The sequence below is a fragment of the Hyla sarda genome, chromosome 4 (assembly GCF_029499605.1).
Source record: "Hyla sarda isolate aHylSar1 chromosome 4, aHylSar1.hap1, whole genome shotgun sequence".
Taxonomy (NCBI): domain Eukaryota; kingdom Metazoa; phylum Chordata; class Amphibia; order Anura; family Hylidae; genus Hyla; species Hyla sarda.
In genome coordinates this window covers 30205587-30229723 of record NC_079192.1, presented here as the reverse complement: position 1 = coordinate 30229723, position 24137 = coordinate 30205587, and the positions used below count along the sequence as shown (strand labels likewise).

At 45.1% G+C, this 24137-nt stretch overlaps 2 protein-coding genes across 15 annotated transcripts in view; one reads left to right on the top strand and one right to left on the bottom strand.

The window, feature by feature from the left end:
• Window positions 1–24137, top strand: part of LOC130367694 (surfeit locus protein 4-like) — a 644664-nt gene that overhangs the window by 232961 nt on the left and 387566 nt on the right. The gene's annotated exons all lie outside the window — the stretch shown is intronic.
• The window catches only part of CACNA1A (calcium voltage-gated channel subunit alpha1 A), a 358458-nt gene that overhangs the window by 62474 nt on the left and 271847 nt on the right, over window positions 1–24137 (bottom strand). For 4 of the 8 annotated variants that reach the window (XM_056570294.1, XM_056570293.1, XM_056570299.1 and 1 more), the window contains 7 exons: window positions 17426–17531; window positions 17009–17116; window positions 16317–16417; window positions 15039–15148; window positions 14366–14504; window positions 14164–14277; window positions 2711–2749 (listed from right to left, as the gene is read on the bottom strand). In XM_056570294.1, the coding sequence (XP_056426269.1) occupies window positions 2711–2749; window positions 14164–14277; window positions 14366–14504; window positions 15039–15148; window positions 16317–16417; window positions 17009–17116; window positions 17426–17531 (717 nt within the window). The remainder of the gene's footprint in view (window positions 1–2710; window positions 2750–14163; window positions 14278–14365; window positions 14505–15038; window positions 15149–16316; window positions 16418–17008; window positions 17117–17425; window positions 17532–24137) is intronic. The other 4 variants (XM_056570295.1, XM_056570296.1, XM_056570297.1 and 1 more) reach the window with 3 other exon arrangements.

Sequence of the window (24137 nt, the reverse complement as noted above, 5' to 3'; positions counted from 1 at the left end):
TGGAAGGCAGTTACATGTCACAGGTCATACACAGTGACCCCAAGCATACAACCAATGTTATGTAGAACAATTTTTAGCGTAAGGAAGATCAAGGGGTCCTGGAAGTGAAGCAATGCCCCCACAGAGCCCTGATCTCAATATTATTGAGTCTGTCTGGGATTACATAAGGAGACAAGAGGATTTGAGCAAGCCTACATCCACAGAAGATATGTGGTTAGTTCTTCAAGATGTATGGAACAACATCCCTGGTGAGTTGATTCAAAAACTGTGTGCAAGTATACCTAGAAAACTGTATGCTGTTTTGAAGGCAGAGGGAGATCACACCATACATTGATTTCCTTTAGATTTCTCTTATGTCCAGTGTCAGTCAGGTACTGATAATCAAATGCCCTTGATAACTGATCATTAGAAAGTGTGACCACCTCTATAAGGCTATGTTCAAACATACAGGTGAACATATGTGGCCGAAACTACACTCCTATGCATTCCCCTATGTCCGTGTGATGTTGCCAGTAATCCCAGCAATATTGCGCGGCTATTGATAAATGCATGGTGATATGGTTTCAACCACATGCATTCACAGGCATATGGATTTACCGAGTACAGCCGAAGTTTTGTCAGGTTGCTTATCTGGGTCATTTAAGTGTGTGTTAACACAATACCAAGGAGGAAAAACATCTGCAATGATCTCAGAGAAGAAATTGTTGCTGCCAATGAATCTGGAAAGGGTATACAACCATTTCCAAAGAATTGGAAGTCCAGCATTCTACAGTTAGGCCCCATTCACACTACCGGGGTCCCACGTGGATTCCAATTGCAGCACCCTCCCTTTGGTTTTAATGGGCATTCCGCTGCTTAGTTCACATATAAGAAGTTCTGCGGGAGATCTTCCAACAACTTAGATTCCGGCAACATATTTCCGCCAGAGAAGTGCCATTTGTCAATGGGACGGTGCTTATGTCCACAGCAATTTGCCACAGACAAAAACACTAATTCCGGATAATTTTACATGGCATGTATACACTGAGGAAATTCCTTGCTGAAATCAATCGGCACAAGGACCACGCATTCATGCGCTGTCCCTATTGACAGCAAAGCACTCCATAGGAAATCCTGCAGAGTCTGGAATTTGAATTTGGAAAATTCTACAGTGGAAATTCCACAGTTTGCACAGTGCAGCAGAATTCTGTTGAAAACAATGGAAGGCTGCTTTACTGGAATTCTGTAGTGTGAATGGGCCCTAAGAATGATTATTACGAGTGGAAAATATTCAAGAGATTTGACAGTCTTCCCAGGAATGCATGTCCAAGCAAATTCACCTCAATGTCAGACTGTGCAATAGTCAGAGAAATGGAGCTACATCACAGACTCCACGGTCTTCAGGTAGCATATTAAATGTTCAAGTTAATGACAATACATTTAGAAAAACACTGAACATGTATGGCTTATGTGGAAGGGTTGCAAGGAGAAAGCCTCTTTCAACAAACAGGGTCATGAAACAGGACAATGATCCTAAGGACTTCAGCGAATCTACAACGGAATGGCTGAAACAGATGTTTTGCAGTAAACAAGTTATAAGGCTATGGTCAGTGCACCCAATCTGGCAAGTTTGTGCTTGATCTAAATGGCCAGGCTGTGTATCATGTACGCTGAGTACAAAGGTATTTGTTGGTCCTACAAGAACTAGTGAAGTAAACCCTTCACTAAGTCAGTGTAGATATCAGGGTACTGGACTTTTTACATTATGTTGTTTTTAGCTAAAAAATTTGCAATATTTGAAGCTCTATTTTCCTGATTCCAAGCTCCAAATTACCTGCACAGACACATGGATATGATGCAACTTTGGTTTCCTTTCGGCACCAGGGAGAGCCGGCATACTGTCTTTATATTTTACTCGATAATAAAACTGTGTGCAGATTACTCCCTGTAGGACATTTTTGAATGTATTTTTTTATTCTTGCTTTGTACTTATTATGGTGCAAAAACAATTTTTTCTCTCTATGTCCTAGTTAGAGCAAAGTCTGTCGAAGCTGATTTATAACCAGGGTAAAGTTGACCTTTGATCTGGTCATACATCTGCTTAGAACTTAGTTCAAGAGAGAACATACATGGGATTGAGACAGGCCTGTCAAAGCAGCTACTCTAATGGATTTTGGTCTAAATAGGACATGCAGGAGGCTGTAGAATAGATACTGAGAAACATTTTAATACAGACCTATGGAGAAAATTATTATTTTTCATAATATGTACAAAGCTAGCATTAAAAATAATGTACTCAAAGGTGTTCACATCCTTCAAATATCTAAATGATCCAGTGTTATCAGGTGGACCTTCATTGTCTTCATCCAGTACCACAATTTTGTCTGTAGGATTTACCCAGAACTTGCTTATCTAAAACTGATTCACCTGCAGAATTCTAAGGCTCAGCTTTAAAAAAAAAAAAAAAAAAAGATGTGTCCCTTGGGCCCTAAGGAAATTCATTAAATAATTTGATTATATACATATTCTTATTTTTATTGGATCACTTGAAGACCTTTTTTGTAGTTTCTCATAGCATTCCTACAACATGATACTACAGGATAAACAATAGAAAGACATAAAGATCCATATTGACAGTGGGATAAAAAGACACAGAAATGTGAGTTGTAAAGTGTAGCAATACATGGAGAATAATAAGAGTGTGAGAGCATGTTATAGAGGTGTTACATACACTGAGGTTACTCCCTCGGGTTCGGGTTTTCCTTCGCTGCTACAGCAAGACAAGACAGAAAGGAGAGACAAGAAGGAAGAGACCACAGAAGTGCAGGACGGACAGAGAGACAGAAGGACAGACAGCAGGGGGAACAGAGAGAGAGAGAACACAGGTTACCAGCAGTTAGACTGAAACAGTTTCAATACACAGTGTCCACATTAGTGGACAAATGACTGTAAAGAGATGATGTTCACACAACACAAGATCCACAAGATGAGGACATGAGTGTCACTAAGATAGCAGGAGGCATCTTCCTTCCAGCAATGCTCAAAAAACTGTTTTCAATTGAATCTCCAACTTTACCACCACATAAAACAGAACTCCATAGCTACTGTGCAGACATAGAGATCTGTGATAAAATTCTGTCTGCCTAGAGCCACCACTAGAGGGAACTTTGATCCTTACTGAAAACTTTTTATACCCTGACCTCAATTATAACACAATTTGCATTAAATGGATTATCCCAAGATGAAAACATATCACCTTTTCACACGAGAAGTGTAAAGTACCTGATAAGTGGGGGTCTGACCACTGTAGTAAGGTGATGAAGTTTAAATTTTGAAATTAAAACAGAATATCTGTTTAAATCTCTTATAGACTAGCTTGGGACTTCAGGCAAATCCATATCCTGATGGCTGTATTCTCAGGCAACTCTTATCCTACAATGCTGCTGGTAGATTTCAACAGGTATCCTCCACCAGAGCATGAATTTCCCCTCATAGAATTTTATCTTCTACCTCAGACTGATATAAATAAAATTTGGAAGCTAATCAGTACAGAATGTCTGATCAAAAAGAAATTGTGTGCTAAAAGTTAGAGATTCACTTTAAAGTTGTGGATAGAGAGGCAAACATAGAAAAGAAGGAACCCCATTGCAAAAATCATAGCGGGGCTTCTCTGCTGGTGCTGGTTCATGCTACCACAGTTGCTCATTCAGGCACAGAAAAGTCCAGGCTAGCGCCATCTTTGTTCTTGCTTGTGAAGAAGTCCTGCACAAGTTGTCCCTACCATTGAGGAAGGGAGATGAGGCCCATGCCTGAATAGCATGTTTAGTTACAGAGATGACATGGGGTGAGGATGACATATGCACAGTAAGACAGAGATGAACATGAATTCCTTGAGAATACTCATTGGCGAGAATGTAGGTTTTAAAAGAAACTAAAAAAACATTCAGAATAGTCAATGCACTAGTGGCATCAACCCATATTCTGTCATTGCCTGGGTTAGGGTATTGTTGTTTGACATTATTACTGGAATATCTATTTTCTGTTATGCTGGTCTATTGGAAACTGTATCAGGGATTATAGATAATTCTTTATTTTAGATATAACGTATGATAATGTCTGGCCATTGATTAGTCAACATGGGTGCCATTCTGAGACTGTTGTATGGAAACAATAGCCAAAATGGCACGTTTGTCAGAACTGTCCATGTTACCCATTAAAAACCAACACTGCACTTTGGTTTCTCAGGGAAACAAGAGGGATGTATATATATATAATTTCTATATACCTCCCCACCTCCAGTAGATGAAAGGCTGAGACATTGTTGGTGCACGCTACTTTGGTGAGACATTGGTCCATCACCTGAGCGATGAACTAGTATTAATAAATCACCCCCCAACGATATTGGCAGCCTGTACAAGATTTATACAACAAAGCCATTATTGTGCAAAAGAAAATTGTTTACTGCAAGTTGTTAACTTTTAGCTGACATAAACCTAGCCTTTATTTTTCCCCACAGAAGTCGATAGAAAGTTGTGCATCTGTTTTCACTGACTTTCAGTGCCCTGAAGTAATATGTTTGTCAGCAGTCTCAGTGGTGATACTATAATGGATAGAAATGTAGCAACTGCACCAAATTGTCCAAAGACTCCTTTGCCACATTAAAAGAGACCATGGTGTACAGTATATGGCGAGGGGGGGGGGGGGGGGGCAGTTACAGATTTTGCATTGGAACCAAAAAGCTTAAAGTCAAGGAGGGTAAGTTATAATACTGTGTCATTTGTTTCTGTTACCTTTGTGTGCCACTTTGTCCCATTTTTATACACGGAACCCACATCCGGAAATGCTGTCGTGCAAGCGTTTTTATTTTACTGTTGTCTCTGACCTTTCCCAGCATTCCATGCGGCCAAAGACAATATGTCATAAGTCACATGGTCTCCAGAGGGCATAGTTATGTTGCTGTGGGTAGGTGGATAGCATGGTGGAAGGGATTTACTAAAGTAATGCAATCTACCCACCCACTACAGCATAGCCACTCCTCCTGGAGACCATGTGAATTATGACATATTGTCTCTAGCTGCATGGAATGCTGGGAAAGAACAGAGATGACAGTAACATAAAACGATTGGCACTACTGCCCTTCTGGGTGTGGGTCCTGTGCATGAAAAGGAGACAAAATGGCGCATAGAGATAATAGACGCAAATTACACAGTATTATAGTCTGGCACCATGACCTCAAAGACTAAAAAGATCCTGGAATAACCCTTTAAATTGTTAAAGTGAGCACTCCGTGAGCGCTAACCTCCCCGCTCTCCCGTCCGGGCCGCGGTTCGCATAGCGGGACGCGCCCGCATGCAAATCGTGACCCGCTTCTCACCTACCTCCGCTCTGGCCTCTGATTCCTGGCACGCGTGCCGGCTTCATGAAATTTAAAGACCCGGTGCACTACTGATTGGTGCCTGGTCCTTATGCCAAAATTATATATGGCAACTCCGCCTTTTCCTCTCTGCCGGATCTTCAGTGCCCCTAGCCTGAGATTAAGCATTCCCAATTGTCTGTTTGCCTTGCCCGTGTATTTTCACCCTTCCGCTACGTTATTTGACTAAGCACCTTTGCCGCCTGTCTTGACCTTCTGCTAAGTCCGACTACGCTTCTGTCTCACCCTTCTGTACCACGTCTTGCCCATGTTACGCCTAGCGCTCCGGGTCCCCGCTCCTCCCCGGAGCGCTCACGGCGCCTTTCTCCCTGCAGCTCCCCGGTCAGCGCTGACCGGGAGCGCTGCCCTGTCATGGCCGTTGGGGATGCGATTCGCACAGCGGGACGCGCCCGCTCGCGAATCGCATCCCAGGTCACTTACCCGTTCCCGTCTCCTGCGGTCATGTGCTGGCGCGCGCGGCTCCGCTCTCTAGGGCGCGCGCGCGCCAGCTCCCTGAGACTTAAAGGGCCAGTGCACCAATGATTGGTGCCTGGCCCAATTAGCTTAATTGGTTCCCATCTGTTTCCTGGCTATATCTAGTCTCCTCCCTTGCACTTCCTTGCCGGATCTTGTTGCCCTAGAGCCTAGTGAAAGCGTTTTTGTGTGTTTATACCCTGTGTACCAGAACTTTGCTATCTCCCCTGACTACGAACCTTGCCGCCTGCCCCCGACCTTCTGCTACGTCCGACTTTGCTTCTGCCTACTCCCTTGTACCGCGCCTATCTTCAGCAGCCAGAGAGGTGAGCCGTTGCTAGTGGATACGACCTGGTCACTACCGCCGCAGCAAGACCATCCCGCTTTGCGGCGGGCTCTGGTGAAAACCTGTAGTGTCTTAGAACCGGTCCACTAGCACGGTCCTCGCTATCCCTCTCTGGCACAGAGGATCCACCTCCTGCCAGCCGGCATCGCGACAGTAGATCCGGCCATGGATCCCGCTGAAGTTCCTCTGCCTGTTGTCGCCGACCTCCCCACACTGGTCGCCCAGCAAGCCCGACAGATTGCCCAACAAGATCACCAGCTGTCGTACTTGACCACCATGACTCAGCAACTCCAGTCGCAGCTACAGCAGATTCAGTCTCAGCTACAGCAGCAGCAACCATCTCCTCCGCCAGCTCCTGCACCTCTTCCGCAGCGAGTGGCCACTCCTAGCCTCCGCCTGTCTTTGCCGGACAAATTTAATGGGGACTCTAAGTTTTGCCGTGGCTTTCTTTCCCAATGTTCTCTGCACTTGGAGATGATGTCGGATCAGTTTCCTACTGAAAGGTCTAAGGTGGCTTTCGTAGTCAGCCTTCTGTCTGGAAAAGCCCTGTCATGGGCCACACCGCTCTGGGACCGTGATGACCCCGTCACTGCCTCTGTACACTCCTTCTTCTCGGAAATTCGAAGTGTCTTTGAGGAACCTGCCCGAGCCTCTTCTGCTGAGACTGCCCTGCTGAACCTGGTCCAGGGTAATTCCTCCGTTGGCGAGTACGCCATACAATTCCGTACACTTGCTTCTGAACTTTCCTGGAATAATGAGGCTCTCTGCGCGACCTTTAAAAAAGGCCTATCCAGCAACATTAAAGATGTTCTGGCCGCACGAGAGACTCCTGCTAGCCTGCATGAACTCATTCATCTAGCCACTCGCATTGACATGCGTTTTTCTGAGAGGCATCAAGAGCTCCGCCAGGAAAAAGACTTAGATCTCTGGCCACCTCTCCCACAGTCTCCACTGCAATCTGCGCCTAGGCCTCCCGCCGAGGAGGCCATGCAAGTGGATCGGTCTCGCCTGACCCTGGAAGAGAGGAATCGCCGTAAGGAAGAGAATCTTTGTTTGTACTGTGCCAGTACTGAACATTTTCTGGTGGATTGCCCAATCCGTCCTCCACGTCTGGGAAACGCACGCTCACACTCAGCTCTCGTGGGTGTGGCGTCTCTTGATGCCAAGTCGGCTTCTCCACGTCTCACGGTACCTGTTCGGATTTCCACTTCAGCCAGCTCTCCCCTCTCAGCCGTGGCCTGTCTGGACTCTGGAGCTTCTGGGAATTTTATTCGGGAGTCCTTTGTGAATAAATTCCATATTCCGGTGACCCGTCTTGTCAAGCCACTCCGCATCTCCGCGGTCAACGGAGCCAGGTTGGACTGTACCATACGTTTCCGCACGGAGCCCCTTCTTATGAGCATCGGATCTCATCACGAGAGGATTGAACTTTTGGTCCTCCCCAATTGCACCTCGGAAATTCTCCTTGGACTTCCCTGGCTTCAACTTCATTCCCCAACCCTGGATTGGTCCACTGGGGAGATCAAGAGTTGGGGGTCCTCTTGTGCCAAGAACTGTCTAAAACCGGTTCCCAGTAACCCTTGCCGTAACTCTGTGGTTCCTCCTGTATCCGGTCCCCCTAAGGTCATTAAGGACTCTGCCTGCCACAGGAAATGCCCCTCCCCCCCTCCCAGGCAAGCTTCTGTGTCCCCTCATGGCCCTCGTCCTGGTGTCACACTGCCCCGTGCCAGGTCTCGCCCTCTGCCCTCTCTCCCCATTCCTACTCCTGCGGTTCTGCCTGCCGTTGAGGAATCCCTCCTTCCTTTCCCGGTGTCCTCATCCCAGGGGAGGCAGTTACCCGATAAAGAGAAGGGGAGACCTAAGGGGGGGGGTACTGTTACGCCTAGCGCTCCGGGTCCCCGCTCCTCCCCGGAGCGCTCACGGCGCCTTTCTCCCTGCAGCTCCCCGGTCAGCGCTGACCGGGAGCGCTGCCCTGTCATGGCCGTTGGGGATGCGATTCGCACAGCGGGACGCGCCCGCTCGCGAATCGCATCCCAGGTCACTTACCCGTTCCCGTCTCCTGCGGTCATGTGCTGGCGCGCGCGGCTCCGCTCTCTAGGGCGCGCGCGCGCCAGCTCCCTGAGACTTAAAGGGCCAGTGCACCAATGATTGGTGCCTGGCCCAATTAGCTTAATTGGTTCCCATCTGTTTCCTGGCTATATCTAGTCTCCTCCCTTGCACTTCCTTGCCGGATCTTGTTGCCCTAGAGCCTAGTGAAAGCGTTTTTGTGTGTTTATACCCTGTGTACCAGAACTTTGCTATCTCCCCTGACTACGAACCTTGCCGCCTGCCCCCGACCTTCTGCTACGTCCGACTTTGCTTCTGCCTACTCCCTTGTACCGCGCCTATCTTCAGCAGCCAGAGAGGTGAGCCGTTGCTAGTGGATACGACCTGGTCACTACCGCCGCAGCAAGACCATCCCGCTTTGCGGCGGGCTCTGGTGAAAACCTGTAGTGTCTTAGAACCGGTCCACTAGCACGGTCCTCGCTATCCCTCTCTGGCACAGAGGATCCACCTCCTGCCAGCCGGCATCGTGACAGCCCAGCTACTTGTGTGGTCGAGTCATATCAGGGTTAGCGAAGCTCTGGTGAAGACCAGCGGCACCTTAGGCTCCGCTCCCCGATATGGCCCGAGTCATCTGTCACACAGGTTAGAGGATCCACATCCAGCACCGTTACATAAATGTTCGATTTATGTCGGCTGAACCCACTTATTACTTTATTATGATTATAATAGCGATTCGCTCATAATTGCTTATGATTTTATATGTATAAACCTGAGTTTGTTAGGTCTATTAGTTAGGGCTTCAGTATACCTGATACATGAGCCCATAATTCCACTATAAGTCCATAGTGTACTTGTGATGCAGTACGTGCCTATAGTGAACTTATTGACTGTCAAGTGCAAATTTTTCTGAGTTAAAAATCATTTATTGGTCTGTAGATAACTCCTCCTTCTCAAAGAGTCAGTAGCACTTAAGAAGAACCACAGAAAAGCTAAACCTTTAGAGGCCAGAGATCAGCCAAGACTGAAATTTCTATTTAAAACCACTGTAACTCCTTATTTATTGGTTTTCTACTTAGCTTATTGGCTCCTCTAATATCCATTGCATTGGCTGCTGGTTTCCTCTACTATTGTATGATGCAATGATAATGTTCTTGTCCACAAAGTCCTCAGTATTATGTCCTGCATGATAGTTGTGGCCAGCGAGCTGCCATTGAACCTGTTGTCTGTTAGACTGGTCTAAGTCTTTTTTTTCCCTAATCACAAATTGTGATTTCTATATCCACAATTTCTCCTGTGCTGCACCCTCACTTTGGAGAGCTCCTCCTCAGACAGTCAGACCAATCTTCATAGGTATTGCCCGGGTTATATGGTTCCCAGATTAAGGTTTTCTTAGTTAAATTAGTTAATAGAAGGGGGTTCACCCTTAAACTCAATGGTGCCAGAAAGTTAAACAGATTTGTAAATTACTTCTATTAAAAAAATCTTAATCCTTCCAGTACTTATCAACAGCTGTATGCTACAGAGGAAATTATTTTCTGTCTGACCACAGTGCTCTCTGCTGACACCTCTGTCCATGTCAGGAACTGTCCAGACCAGGAGAGGTTTGCTATGGGGATTTATCCTGCTCTGGGCAAATCCCGACATGGACAGAGGTGTCAGCAGAGAGCACTGTGGTCAGACAGAAAATAAATTCAAAAAGAAAATAACTTCCTGTGTAGCATACAGCAGCTGATAAATACTGGAAGGATTAAGATTTTTAAATTGAAGTAGTTTACAAATCTGTTTAACTTTCTGGCACCAGTTGATAATTTTTTTTTTCCACTGGGGTACCCCTTTAAGGAATCTCATTTATTAACCAGAGCGGAAATGCTGACTTTCTCTCTCTTCAGGAGCACATAACAATATCTGTGCATTTCATGGCTACACTAATAAGTTTCATGTTAATTTGAATATTTTCTGCAGATTATAGATGTTTATTTGGGGGAGGAGGGGACCAACAGAAGGTTAGTCTTTAACCCCTTAAGGACCAAGCGTTTTTCTGTTTTTGCACTTTCGTTTTTCCTCCTTACCTTTTAAAAATCATAACCCTTTCAATTTTGTACCTACAAACTCCTTATGAGGGCTTATTTTTTGTGCTACCAATTCTACTTTGTAAGGACATCAGTCATTTTACCCAAAAATCTACGGCAAAACAGAAAAAAAAAACATTGTGCGACAAAATTGAAGAAAAACACCATTTTGTAAATTTTGGAGGCTTCCGTTTCTACGCAGTAAATTTTTTGGTAAAAATGACAGTTTATCTTTATTCTGTTGGTCCATACGATTAAAATGATACCCTACTTATATAGGTTTGATTTTGTCGTACTTTTGGAAAAAATCATGACTGCATGCACGAAAATTAATACATTTAAAATTTTCCTATTCTGACCCCTATAACTTTTAATTTTTCTGCGTACAGGGTGGTATGAGGGCTAATTTTTTGCATCTTGATCTTAAGTTTTAATCAGTACCATTTTTGTTTTGATCTGACTTTTTGATCGCTTTTTATTCCTTTTTTTATGATTTAAAAAGTGACCAAAAATATGCTATTTTGGACTTTTTTGTGCGTACGCCATTGACCGCCATATACGATATATTTTTATAGTTCGGACATTTTCTCACGCGGCGATACCACATATGTTTATTTTAATTATGTTTATACATTTTTTATATGGAATTTGGTAAAAGGGGGGTGATTTAAACTTTTAATAAGGAAGGGGTTAATGTGTGTGTTTTTAAACTTTTTTTCAACTTTCTTATTTTACACTCTTAGTCCCCTTAGGGGACTTTTAGGAGGAATCATTTGATTCCTCATACAGATCAATGTGGTGTCATAAAACCGCATTGATCTGTGTGTTCTGCGCTCGATTGATAAAGCCTGGTTCTGCCAGGCTTTATCATTCAGAGCGCAGGAGCCGCCATGGAAGGAAAGGTATGCCCTCGGGCTACCTCCACAGTGGATCGCCCCCCACCGATCGCGCTGCAGGGGGGTGATCCACCCCACTGGATGGTATACAGGCATCTTTAGACGCTGTCACATGACAGCTTTGACAGCGGGTTAATAGCCGCTAAAGGGTTAATAGCCGGCCGCGGCCATCGCCACATGTCGGCTATTAATGCCAGCCCCCAGCTACAGGAATCAGCTGAGGACCGGCCAGTATGACGCGGGCTTGAGTAAGGAGCCCGCGTCATACCCCGTTAACGGCCATTGAACAAGTATACACGTTCATGATCGTTAATGGGTTAATAAGCTTATCGTAGTGATGCCTATCTAACAAAAACACTGACAACCCTTTTACATTCACACTTTTTTATAGTTAAAAAAATCCATAGGATAGGGGATAAGTAGCTGATCGCGGGGAACTCCTGCAATCCCCAGAATGGGACCTAGCTCCGATCGAAGAGCACGTGCGGTAGACAGCACATGCTCCATTGATATCTATGGGAGCTCCGAAGAGATTCGACCCTGCAATCGGGCATCCTTGGAGCTCCCATAGAAATTAATGGAGCATGTGCTGTCAAGTGGTTGATGACACACGCTTCTCACTGAGTGAGACGGGGTCACATTCCGGAGATCGCAGGGGGGCCCCAGCGGTTGGATCCCCTGCCATCAGCTTCTTATCCCCTATCCTATGGAAAGGGTATAAGTTAATTTTGGCTTCAATACCCCTTTAGGGCTCATTCACACGAGCGGATCGACAGCGTATTTTACGCTGCAGATCCGCCAACGATGGATACCTACAGTGTGTCTCAGATGTGCCTGCTCGGAGCGGCAATCCACCTCTATGAGTAGACACACTGCGATATGCGAGTGGCCACGCACATGAGCAGTATACTCACACACATTGCGGCTGCTCTTGGCCTAGCTCAGGGTGCAGGGGGAGCGGCCCCGATGTGTGCGAGTACACCGCGCATGCGCGCGGCGACTTGCACATCGCATCAGTGTGTCTGCTCATACTAGCGGATTGCCGCTCCGAGCAGGCACATCTGAGACATACTGTAGGGGGTCCATCGTCGGTGGATCGTCCTTTGTGAACGAGCCCTTAATATTCAGTTTCCCCAAAATCAGCGAAACTTTAGCTCTACAGCTCAACATAACAGTGCCCCTCAACCAGCACGGGTTTTAGAGAATAGAGTCTGTGCTAGGTAAGAGATATAGTTTAGTGTCATCTCCTAGAACCTCTTTTGTACAATAGGAATGGTGTCTAGAGTGGCTATTAATTTAGTTATGCTGTGCAAGGCTGTGGTGTAATAGACAGGCGTTTTATATTTAATGTTTATGGATGGCTCGGATGTCACTTATGTTTAATGCAGTCCATGCAGGAGTGAAGCATATGCCCCAAATAACCAGAGTGTAGAGATGCAGCAGTTAGTCAATGTAGCAGAACTGGGTTTGTCATTTGTTAGACCTCACTGTGATATCACTAAGGCAGGGAAATCCTGTACTCTATTCTGAGTGATTTAAACAACTTATCCAGTCCTGCTACATATGTTAGTTACAACCATATCATGCAATACAAACACTGCTAAAAGATAAATGATGTATCATAATAATGTGGGAGCATGGTAAAAAAACAGTGCATATGACAAACAGTTGTTTACTTTCTACAGCAGGAGTTGTCGTTTTGCAACAGCTGGAGGCACATTGGTTGGGAAACACTTCTCTACAGCATTAAGACCAAGGCTCCTCATTACTAGGGTTATCATATCATATACCCCCTTTCAATGTTAGGGCATAAAGAAGCTTTCTCTATTAGCCAGAGAACAGAGCTGCTATCAAGAGTGGACCCAACCCATCTACATATGGCATGGATGGCCAGTCATATGATAAGCACCCTGGCTATTTATGCCAATTGCTAAAAGCTCTCCATTAGTTGTGACAAGTCATATAGTTTGGCTGATAGAGTGGTCTCACTGGCTTCTAACATCTCCAGTAATTGCTCCATCCCTGAATTATGTGCATAGATATGTATACATGTCATAGTGGCTTCACCAAGGCATTTCTACCTAAAGACATATTTATACCCAACAGATTTATTGCAGAAATGTTTGCGTCTGAAACCTGATTTCGTTCAGCTGAATGGGGTTGCTTCTACAAAAAGTGCATTGATTTCTGCAAGCCCCATTTAGATATATTGCATAGTTGCAGTCATTTCTGCAACCAACCTGCTGAGTGTGAATTTATCCTAATGGCTAGCTCAGTCTAGTTCAGTGACATTTGTGTGTAGTTATGGTTATGAGAACTTATAATAAGACAAACAATTATAATAGTTATATTTATGGTAGACTCACACTGCGTTTCTATTTAATGTATGCCTCTTATATAGTGGAAAATAAGGAAAAACGTATATGACAGATGCTATAAACAGATGCTGCTGTATGCCATACAACAGAATCCTTTTTCCATCGATTTACTGTACATTTTAAAAAGAAAACCATATTGTAATGTATATTTTGTTTGCCATATACAACAGTTTAGTTGACTACATTTTTGCATATAGCAAAAAAACTAACTAAAAAAAAAAAGCAGTGTGAACCCACCCTAATATGTCTTTTAGGAGTGTTATGTAAATAAGGTGTCTGTAACTAATTTGAAAGTTTTCAATATCATTTAGGCTACCTTCACATCCACGTTTGTGCTCCATTGCACAATCCGTATAATTAATAGAACCAGGGTGGACATAAAATTCAGATTTCAAGACCTCTGCTTGCTGTCACAGAAAAGAGGCTGGCCTAGTCATGTGATGGACTGATGAGCAAGTCTCCCTTTTTTGTGTGCTCTATTTGTATCACTTACTAAGGTTTTTGAGATAAGGGATTGTTTGATGATGAACCCCTCATTTATTAGCATAGGCAGGGTACTCACCTGGTTGTCTGCAGGTAGCCTTGGCATTGATGCTGCCCTTCCATGTCCTTCCATTACAAGGTACTGCTCACTGTCAGAGTAACCATCACGATTCATCTCTGTCATTTCCACTAACTAAAAGGAAAGGTGGGCAAAGTAGTATGATATAGTATTTCACCATAAAGAAGTGCGAAGAACAGGTAATGAATTACGTTTTACTGACCTGTGAGTCCGGCCAGCTGTTGGTGTTCTCCTGAACTCTTGCCCTCTCTGGACTCCAGGTTCCCGTCTTCTGAAACATTTGCTGTGCTCTTTGCGTCATCCATGACTGACTTTCCTTCATGCCACCCTCTGGTATACTCCTAAAATACCACCATGGCTCAAAGTGAAAACTCCTGCTATTCAAAAGCTATATGTACACACAAGGGGAGCAAATATAAGGGTTCTTTCATACTACGAAATCTCCACCTGTCTGTAGCGGGCGCCGGCAGAACAAGCTGACGCTATGACCTCTCAAAAAATCTCCATAGATGGCAATGCATTTCAGAGCGGATGTGTCTCAAATGCAAGAATAGCACAAATAAATGCACCAAAAACTAAGCCAAATTAAAGATGGTGAAAACTAAAGCTGAACTGTGCAAAAATTCACTTCACTCCCCCCACAGTATTCCGTCCATCTTAATTTTAATCAGCATTGTTATCAATATCAGGATTGGGTCCAAAATACAGAAAACGGTACATATCTTTCTATTTTAGTCTTTTTTGTTGGTTCCATTCCAGTTTTTGGTAAAAGATACTAAGGGACAAAATACTGTGTGTAAACATAGTCTTACATTTTCAATGTACATTCCTTGTATAAAGTCAAGAATCCATAGTGAATGATCTGTAAAACTTACATTTCTCCCCCTGGCTCATTCTGAGAGGACATAAGAGTATTGAGTCCCATTGGACCATCCTGTGTTGGTGATGGAGGCTCCATCCTTTGGAACATTAGAGGTGTTCGGTTCTAGAAAAGCGATAGTTGGGTTATATTAAAGGCAGTGTAGAGTAGTGTGAAGCTATAAATTGCAATTATACAAATTGGGGGGGGGGGGGGGGGGGGGGTCTGCTTCTTTTTTTCACTGTTCACTGTGTGGCCAAACTGACATGTTATCTTGATTCTTAAGGCCGGTACGATTACAACAATACCCAATTTATATAGTTTTCATCGTGTTTTACTACTTTCTTTAAGTGCCCTATTTTGACCCCAACAGTTTTAATTTTTCGGTATACCAAGCTGTTTGAGGGATACTTTTTACGGCATGATCTGTAGTTTTTATCAGTAGCATTTTGGTATTGAGCTGACTTTTTTATAACCTTTTATTACATTTTATCTTGAATGTGAAAAAATGCAATGCTGGCACTTGGTATTTTTATATGTTTACGTCATTTACCATGCGGTTTTGGTAATGTCATACTTTAAAACTTCAGAATGTTTTTGGGGGAAAGGGATTCATTTATATATTATATTATGTAGTTAAATATATATTTTTTTTACACTTTATTGTTCTCCATAGGTAACTTGTATGAGCCATCATTAGATGGCTTATACAGATCAATGCAGAATCTATTTACTGCATTGATCCATCAAATCTGCGCTGTATTGAGAGTGCAGATGGGCAACCACTGAGGCACAGGTAAGTGATCCAGCATATTGGACAACGGATCTCCTGGCCACAATTGCGCCAGAGCCAAGATGGATTACTTTTACATGCATTTAAATCCTGTTGTCAACTTTGACATCCGCATTTAAAGTGTTAGTAGCCAGCCGTGGCAACCGCTGCATGTCGGCTTTTGGCAGCGGCCCCCAGCTCCTGAAATCCTGGCGGTTGCTAGGATGGATTGGACTCGAGTCAGGAGCCTGCTTCATACACTTATCTCTATGGATTAAAACTGTCATAGGTTTCCAAGGGTTTAAAGAGAACCTGTCATCACTTTCATGCTGCCTGAACTTAAGGTTATCGTGGCAGTCCCTGGCAGCTTCTTCTAACGCCACCAGTCTTGACTGACAGATCTCCATGTTTGGATATAGGAGAGCTCTATCAATCAAGGCTGGTGGAATGGGGATAATCATTATACAGTCTTCCATAAGAAACTTTTCTAAATAGAAATCTATCACTGTATGCCAACGTTACCTGTTCCTCTTGCAGGGCCTGTAGGCGTTTTGCTTTGCTTTGTCTATAATACTCCATAATCATCATTGCAGCATAAATCTTACCCACAGTGAGGTCTGTAGCTGAAAAAAAGAAAAAAAAACTGACGCCATGCTGAATTGATAGTGTGTTAAACCAAAGGAATGCAATTATATTATACATCATGTGATGAGGACATCTATGTATTAGTCAGATACTGTCACAAACAATATAATGATGTGGTGTTGTACTCCTTAGGATACATGTAACACAGGCTGAGAATCTAGGAGATAGGGCACATGCAGTGTTAGGTGGGGCTTTGAATGTTCCTAGTGCTGGCTGCTTGTCACAGCATAACATGAAGATACAGGGCCCCATTGCAAAACTTGAACAAGGCCCACAGCTATAATGCTTCATTTGTAACACTGTTCTCCTGTAGGAAGGAGAGACCTTTTTGGGCCCCTCAGGCTCCTGCTCCTTTCACTACACTCCCTCTATGATGGAAAAGGAAAGATTGTGCTTTTTCCCTCTTTCTTTCTTCATTCCCTTACCTAGTGTCCCCAATCCACTGTATGCCAGAACTAAGTGCTTCTGGAGAGCAAGAGAGGGGTAAGAAACCAACATAAACTAGGTTCCCTCTCCATAATGGAGCAGTCTATAACCTTTACTACTTAATTAAATGTGGTGGATCTTACACTTATGTGGTGTCACCAACAGGTCAAGTGTTTTCTGTGACAAATTGGGCCAAATGGCCATCATCTCCTTTCTGAGTTCATTGTCCATTTGCTGTTTGTCAGCACCACCTGAAAAATATAGTAAACATTAGGAAATATGGTAAATATGGTTAAATAAAATACAGTCATTGATTTTCATGTGCCAGGATTCTATTACATTAGATACTTATAAGGTGCCAGTAAAGCTACTTGCTTGTTGTATTCAGATGTGATAGTTTAGAGCAACCTATTAGAGTGTGGGAGTTATCTATTAGGAGAGGAGTTATTGATAGAATTTCTATAGGTTGAGCTGTGTCCAGGTTCTTAAACAATATACATGTATGTTATATACATGTATGTCACATGTTATGTGACATGAGCTGCAGGTCGTGATCTTACCTTTTGCAATTTTGATATCCAGCGCAGTTCGTATAAGGGCCATGAGAGTTGAGTTGAAATGAACAGTATTATCATCGGCCACAGGAAGGTCCATCCGAAGCAACCGCTGCAAGGACCCAGAAAACAGTGTGAACTTGCTGATCTCATTTATCCTGTATTATTTTGTCTACCTATATCCAGGACTCAGAGGCTCAAACACTAATAACAAACTTCTACAAATCCTATATATATATATATATATATATGCTATGGATAAAACAGATGGAATGAGACTGACCCAGTCTGGGGCTAGGGACATCGTCCCAAGGAAAAGTTCAGATGTTGGAGTCCAATCTTTTGAACTTCTGTGTTCCATCGGCTGCCAGGCACTGCCCAATTGACCAACCTTGCAGTCTATCCCATGTCTACCTTTTACTATTTGAGAACATATTACAGTTTCTATTTTTGCTCCATTTATACCTGAAGCTGCTGTGGTAGCCAGGGTAAACATTAGATACAGGGTAAATATATCCAATAGATGGGGAAAAAACACATACGGTCTAGCTGTTGGGTAACTCATGTCACCCATAGTCTGGTTTCTATGATAATTTTTCCCTGAGCCTCAGAGTCCTGGCCTACAGACAACACCAGATAATACAATACTCCACCATCAGAGTGAACCAAGGAAAATAGAGCTCATTGCCCATCTCTCTCACCGGACACTCTGGTAGTGTAGTTTTCTAAAAACAATAAACAGCTAGCACAAACCAAAGCCAAGATAGGCAGGCGAGTACACAGGCCAACCTGGAGCATGCATCATGCAGAATCGTGGCGTGCAACGTGCAGGGATTCCCCCATGCAATCCCTTCAATAGAGCTAAAACTCCTACATAGGGGGAGCACAGGGGAGAGAGGGCGGCTGGGAGGGGGAGGAAGGCGAGATAGGTGAGACGAAGAGGAGGAGGAGGGTGAGAGAGGGAGAGAGGGAGTAAAAAGAGAGAAAAAAAAAAAAGAAATACATTCACAAACAAAGCTGTGAAACTTATTGTATTAGTCAGAGCGTTAAACAAGATAGGAGAAGCTCCCATATTGACCATGAGAGATTCTGGCCACACAACATTAGCAAATTCCCCAAAGCTCCACACATTGTAAGAAAGACAGATGGGGCACAGTCCATTAACTGGCACGGAGCGGGTTATCGAGAAGGACTGGTGAGGAGGATAATGATAATAAACTGAAATAGTACAGTTGTAGGAAGACTGCCAACATATACAAGAAGACTAAGGAGTCCTATAGTATAGATACAACTTTAAAGGTAAGATCGTATGCAATGGATATAGTAGAGCTATACTTATAGGTTTATTCAAAAGGTGCAGTAGCCCCAGAGATTTTCACATAGATGTAATTTCAGTGATTCCACAACAGAAATGTATGTAATACAGTCCAAATGGACCTGACCTATTTACAACACACAGAGAAAGTGACTATATGAAGCTGGCATTTACTAAAACTAATAGAAAATAGTCATAGGCTATATGCAATAGAGAGAGTATATATTCAGCTGTTCCATACTGGTGTTCTGAGGGCAAGTATAGGGCTCTGATCCTAAAACTAAATATTAGCTAATTATAGATTGAGTAGTTGTCACACAAATATTCTATATAGATACATTTAGTTTATATACAGGATACGAGGGTAAGGCCGGGTTCACACGGCAGAATTTCTGCATTGAATTCTGCATGAAAATTTTACATGAATTTATAGCCAATTCACTTCAATGAAATTCCTACAGCAGAAATTCTGCTGTGTGAATGGGACAGCAGAATCCCATTGAAGTCTATTGGCTATAAATTCTTGCAGAATTTTCATGCAGAATTCAGTGCAGAAATTCTGCCGTGTGAAACCGGCCTTAAGGTTATCCTGTAATAGACAAAAGTCTTACATATGTTGCTTGTTATGGTGACTGAGATGTCATAGACTGTACATAGAGGGTGTGTGATTCTATAGTACAGAGCATAACTGTTCAATATTTGAGTCTAAACATATTAGATGAAACATGTGTGTGGTCAACTGACAACCTTAAGTGTATGAGAGCCCCCAACTCTCCTTCAATGGCAGAGAAGGCAAACTGGAGGATCAGGCATGATGGATTTAAACATGGGAGTTAAGCTGGCATCAGGGGTGTCAGGCAGCAGGTACCGGTAATTCCACTTTCCCAAATGGCACAAACAGACACGATCGGCCAAGAAAGTAGTAATAATTACTGACATATGTGCAATGTGTAGAGCCATCTAGAAGATGACAATATGAATCTATGCATATGCTGGCGTGTCCTGTACTAGAGCAGTGTTTCCCAAACAGGGTGTATGCTGGGAGTTGCATTTTTGCAAGAGCTGAAAGCACCCTAGTCAGAAAACACTCATCTAGATAATTGCAGATGGAGAAATGGGAGATATTAAGTTTACATTGACATCAGATATTTGAAGAATTAAATGCAAATTTAGTATTTAATAAAGACCTATAAGGGCCTATTGCCCCTTGTCAATGGGATTCTGCTGCACAGTACACCCTATGGAATTTTATATGAAATTCATCCACCAAAAGAATGAACATGTTCATTCTTTCGGCAAAATACTGAGAAAAATGCATTGCCAGCTATGGGGACTGGCAATGTCCAAGTGGTCCTAGCGTCGTCCCCTTGCCAGCCTCTCTCGGAATGTCCACCTTAAGTTTCTCTGGGCACAACTTTCATAGTGTGCATAGACCCTTATTCCTCAAACTGGAATTAACCTTCTAATTCTGGGGACAGCGATTACCATAACTATGTACAGATAAAGTCATAAGTTTCATAAACCTTTGCCAAATTTAGTGAAACTCAATTTTTCTAATTTTTTCACAATTCCTGACAATTCCTCTTACAAATTCCCTTACTCAGGATCATAAATATATGTAAAGATTTCTTCCTGGGGATAGTTCCACTTCAATCAGCAGGCAAACAACAGTACTTTATGCAAGTCCGGCCCCTCGCCAGATTTATTAGACAGGTTGCAGGATAAAAACATAAGACAGGAACAAACAAAACCCTAGACCGTCTAGTCACTAACTAAACAAACCAGTGTGCCCTGACTACCAACTGGTGGGCTTTTCCCAGCCAGTTAAACTTATGCTTCCTGCAACCTTCTACTCACTGTTCACACACACAGTGTTTGCAACCTTTTGCTGTGTGTCTCATCCACACTTCACCGTTGGGGCCACTGCCTTCCCCATACAGCCACCTTGCTGTCTTCTGGGGAGAGCCCAGACTACTCTGTCTGACTTCCTTTTAAACACACTTCCTCTTTCTGCTACCTCATTAATTAAGACACATGTGGAGGTTTCTTTAGGGTTAGCTAGGGAACCCTTTCCTTGCCACACTGTCACAATATATAAATAATGTGAATATATATATATATATATATATATATATATATATATATATATATAGATATATAAATAATGTGAATTATCAGAATAATGCTAGAGATAATTACTTATTTCACTTTTTGTTTACTTCATCACTTCCAGTGGCTCAGAAGTTTACATATGTACACTGCTCTAAAAAAATAAAGGGAACACTTAAACAACACAATGTAACTCCAGGTCAATTACACATCAGTGAAATCACACTGTCCACTGAGGAAGCAACACTGATTGACAATCAATTTCACATGCTGTTGTGCAAATGGAACAGACAACAGGTGGAAATTATAGGCAATTAGCAAGACACCTGTCACGATTCGGCTTACGGGTAGTGGATCCGCTGTGTCAGCGAGGGATTGGCGTAGACCGTGCTAGTGGACCGGTTCTAAGAGGCTACTGGTTTTCACCAGAGCCCGCCGCAAAGCGGGATGGTCTTGCTGCGGCAGTAGCAACCAGGTCGTATCCACTAGCAACGGCTCAACCTCACTGACTGCTGAGAAGGCGTGGGACAGAAGGACTAGGCAGAGGCAAGGTCAGACGTAGCAGAAGGTCGGGGGCAGGCGGCAAGGTTCGTAGTCAGGATGGATAGCAGAAGTTCAGGTACACAGGCTCTGGACACACTAAACGCTTTCACTGGCACAAGGCAACAAGATCCGGCAAGGGAGTGCATGGGAGGAGGTCAGATATAGCCAGGGAGCAGGTGGAAGCCAATTAAGCTAATTGGGCCAGGCACCAATCATTGGTGCACTGGCCCTTTAAGTCTCAGAGAGCTGGCGCGCGCGCGCCCTAGAGAGCGGAGCCGCGCGCGCCAGCACATGACAGCAGGGGACCGGGACGGGTAAGTGACCTGGGATGCGATTCGCGAGCGGGCGCGTCCCGCTGTGCGAATCGCATCCCCGACGGCCATGACAGTGCAGCGCTCCCGGTCAGCGGGACTGACCGGGGAGCTGCAGGGAGAAAGACGCCGTGAGCGCTCCGGGGAGGAGCGGGGACCCGGAGCGCTAGGCGTAACAGTACCCCCCCCCTTAGGTCTCCCCTTTTTTTTGTCCGGTGACTGCCTCCCCTGGGATGAGGACACCGGGAAAGAATGGATGGTTTCCTCAATGGCAGGCAGTACAGCAGGAGTAGGAATGGGGAGGGGGGGCAGAGGGTGAAGCTTGGCACGGGGCAGGGAGACACAAGGACGGGAGCCATGAGGAGGCACAGAGGCTTGCCAGACGGGACTGGGAGGGGGGGAGAGGCACTTCCTGTGGCAGGCAGAGTCCCAGTACTTGATCTCCCCGGTGGTCCAATCAAGGGTGGGCGAATGAAGCCGGAGCCATGGCAGACCGAGGAGGACCTCAGAGGTACAGCCGGGGAGAACGAATAGCTCAATCCTCTCGAGGTGGGGTCCAATAGACATGAGGAGGGGTTCTGTGCGGTAACGCACGGTGCAGTCCAATCTGGCTCCGTTGACCGCGGAAATGTAGAGCGGCTTGACGAGACGGGTCACCGGGATGCTGAATTTATTAACAAAGGACTCCAAAATAAAATTCCCGGAGGCACCAGAGTCCAAGCAGGCCACGGCTGAGAGGGAGGAGTTGGCTGTAGGAGAAATCCGCACGGGCACCGTGAGACGTGGAGAAGAAGACTTAGAACCAAAAGATGCAACACCCACGTGAGCTGGGTGCGTGCGTGCGTTTCCCAGGCGTGGAGGACGGATAGGGCAATCCACCAAGAAATGCTCAGTACTGGCACAGTACAGACAGAGATTTTCTTCTCTACGGCGATTCCTCTCTTCCTGGGTCAGGCGAGACCGATCCACTTGCATGGCCTCCTCGGCGGGAGGCCCAGGCGAAGACTGCAAAGGATGCTGTGGGAGAGGTGCCCAGAGATCTAAGTCTTTTTCCTGGCGGAGCTCTTGGTGTCGCTCAGAAAAACGCATGTCAATGCGGGTAGCCAAATGGATGAGTTCTTGGAGGTTGGCAGGAATCTCTCGTGCGGCCAGCACATCCTTGATGCGACTGGATAGGCCTTTTTTAAAGGTCGCGCAGAGAGCCTCATTATTCCAGGATAGTTCAGAAGCAAGAGTACGGAATTGTATGGCGTACTCGCCAACGGAAGAATTACCCTGGACCAGGTTCAGCAAGGCAGTCTCAGCAGAAGAGGCTCGGGCAGGTTCCTCGAAGACACTTCGGACTTCAGCGAAGAAGGACTGGACTGTGGCAGGATCATTGCGGTCCCAGAGCGGTGTGGCCCAAGACAAGGCCTTTCCTGAAAGAAGGCTTACTACGAACGCCACCTTAGACCGTTCTGTAGGAAACAAGTCCGACAACATCTCCATATGCAGGGAACACTGAGACAAAAATCCACGGCAGAGTTTAGAGTCCCCATCAAATTTGTCCGGCAGGGACAAGCGGAGGTTAGGAGCGGCCACTCGCTGCGGAGGAGGTGCAGGAGCTGGCGGAGGAGATGGTTGCTGCTGTAGCAGAGGCAGAAGTTGCTGTAACATGGCGGTCAACTGCGACAGCTGCTGTCCTTGTTGGGCAATCTGCTGCGATTGCTGAGCGACCACCGTGGGAAGATCAGCGAGACTTGGCAGCGGCACCTCAGCGGGATCCATGGCCGGATCTACTGTCACGATTCGGCTTACGGGTAGTGGATCCGCTGTGTCAGCGAGGGATTGGCGTAGACCGTGCTAGTGGACCGGTTCTAAGAGGCTACTGGTTTTCACCAGAGCCCGCCGCAAAGCGGGATGGTCTTGCTGCGGCAGTAGCAACCAGGTCGTATCCACTAGCAACGGCTCAACCTCACTGACTGCTGAGAAGGCGTGGGACAGAAGGACTAGGCAGAGGCAAGGTCAGACGTAGCAGAAGGTCGGGGGCAGGCGGCAAGGTTCGTAGTCAGGATGGATAGCAGAAGTTCAGGTACACAGGCTTTGGACACACTAAACGCTTTCACTGGCACAAGGCAACAAGATCCGGCAAGGGAGTGCATGGGAGGAGGTCAGATATAGCCAGGGAGCAGGTGGAAGCCAATTAAGCTAATTGGGCCAGGCACCAATCATTGGTGCACTGGCCCTTTAAGTCTCAGAGAGCTGGCGCGCGCGCGCCCTAGAGAGCGGAGCCGCGCGCGCCAGCACATGACAGCAGGGGACCGGGACGGGTAAGTGACCTGGGATGCGATTCGCGAGCGGGCGCGTCCCGCTGTGCGAATCGCATCCCCGACGGCCATGACAGTGCAGCGCTCCCGGTCAGCGGGACTGACCGGGGAGCTGCAGGGAGAAAGACGCCGTG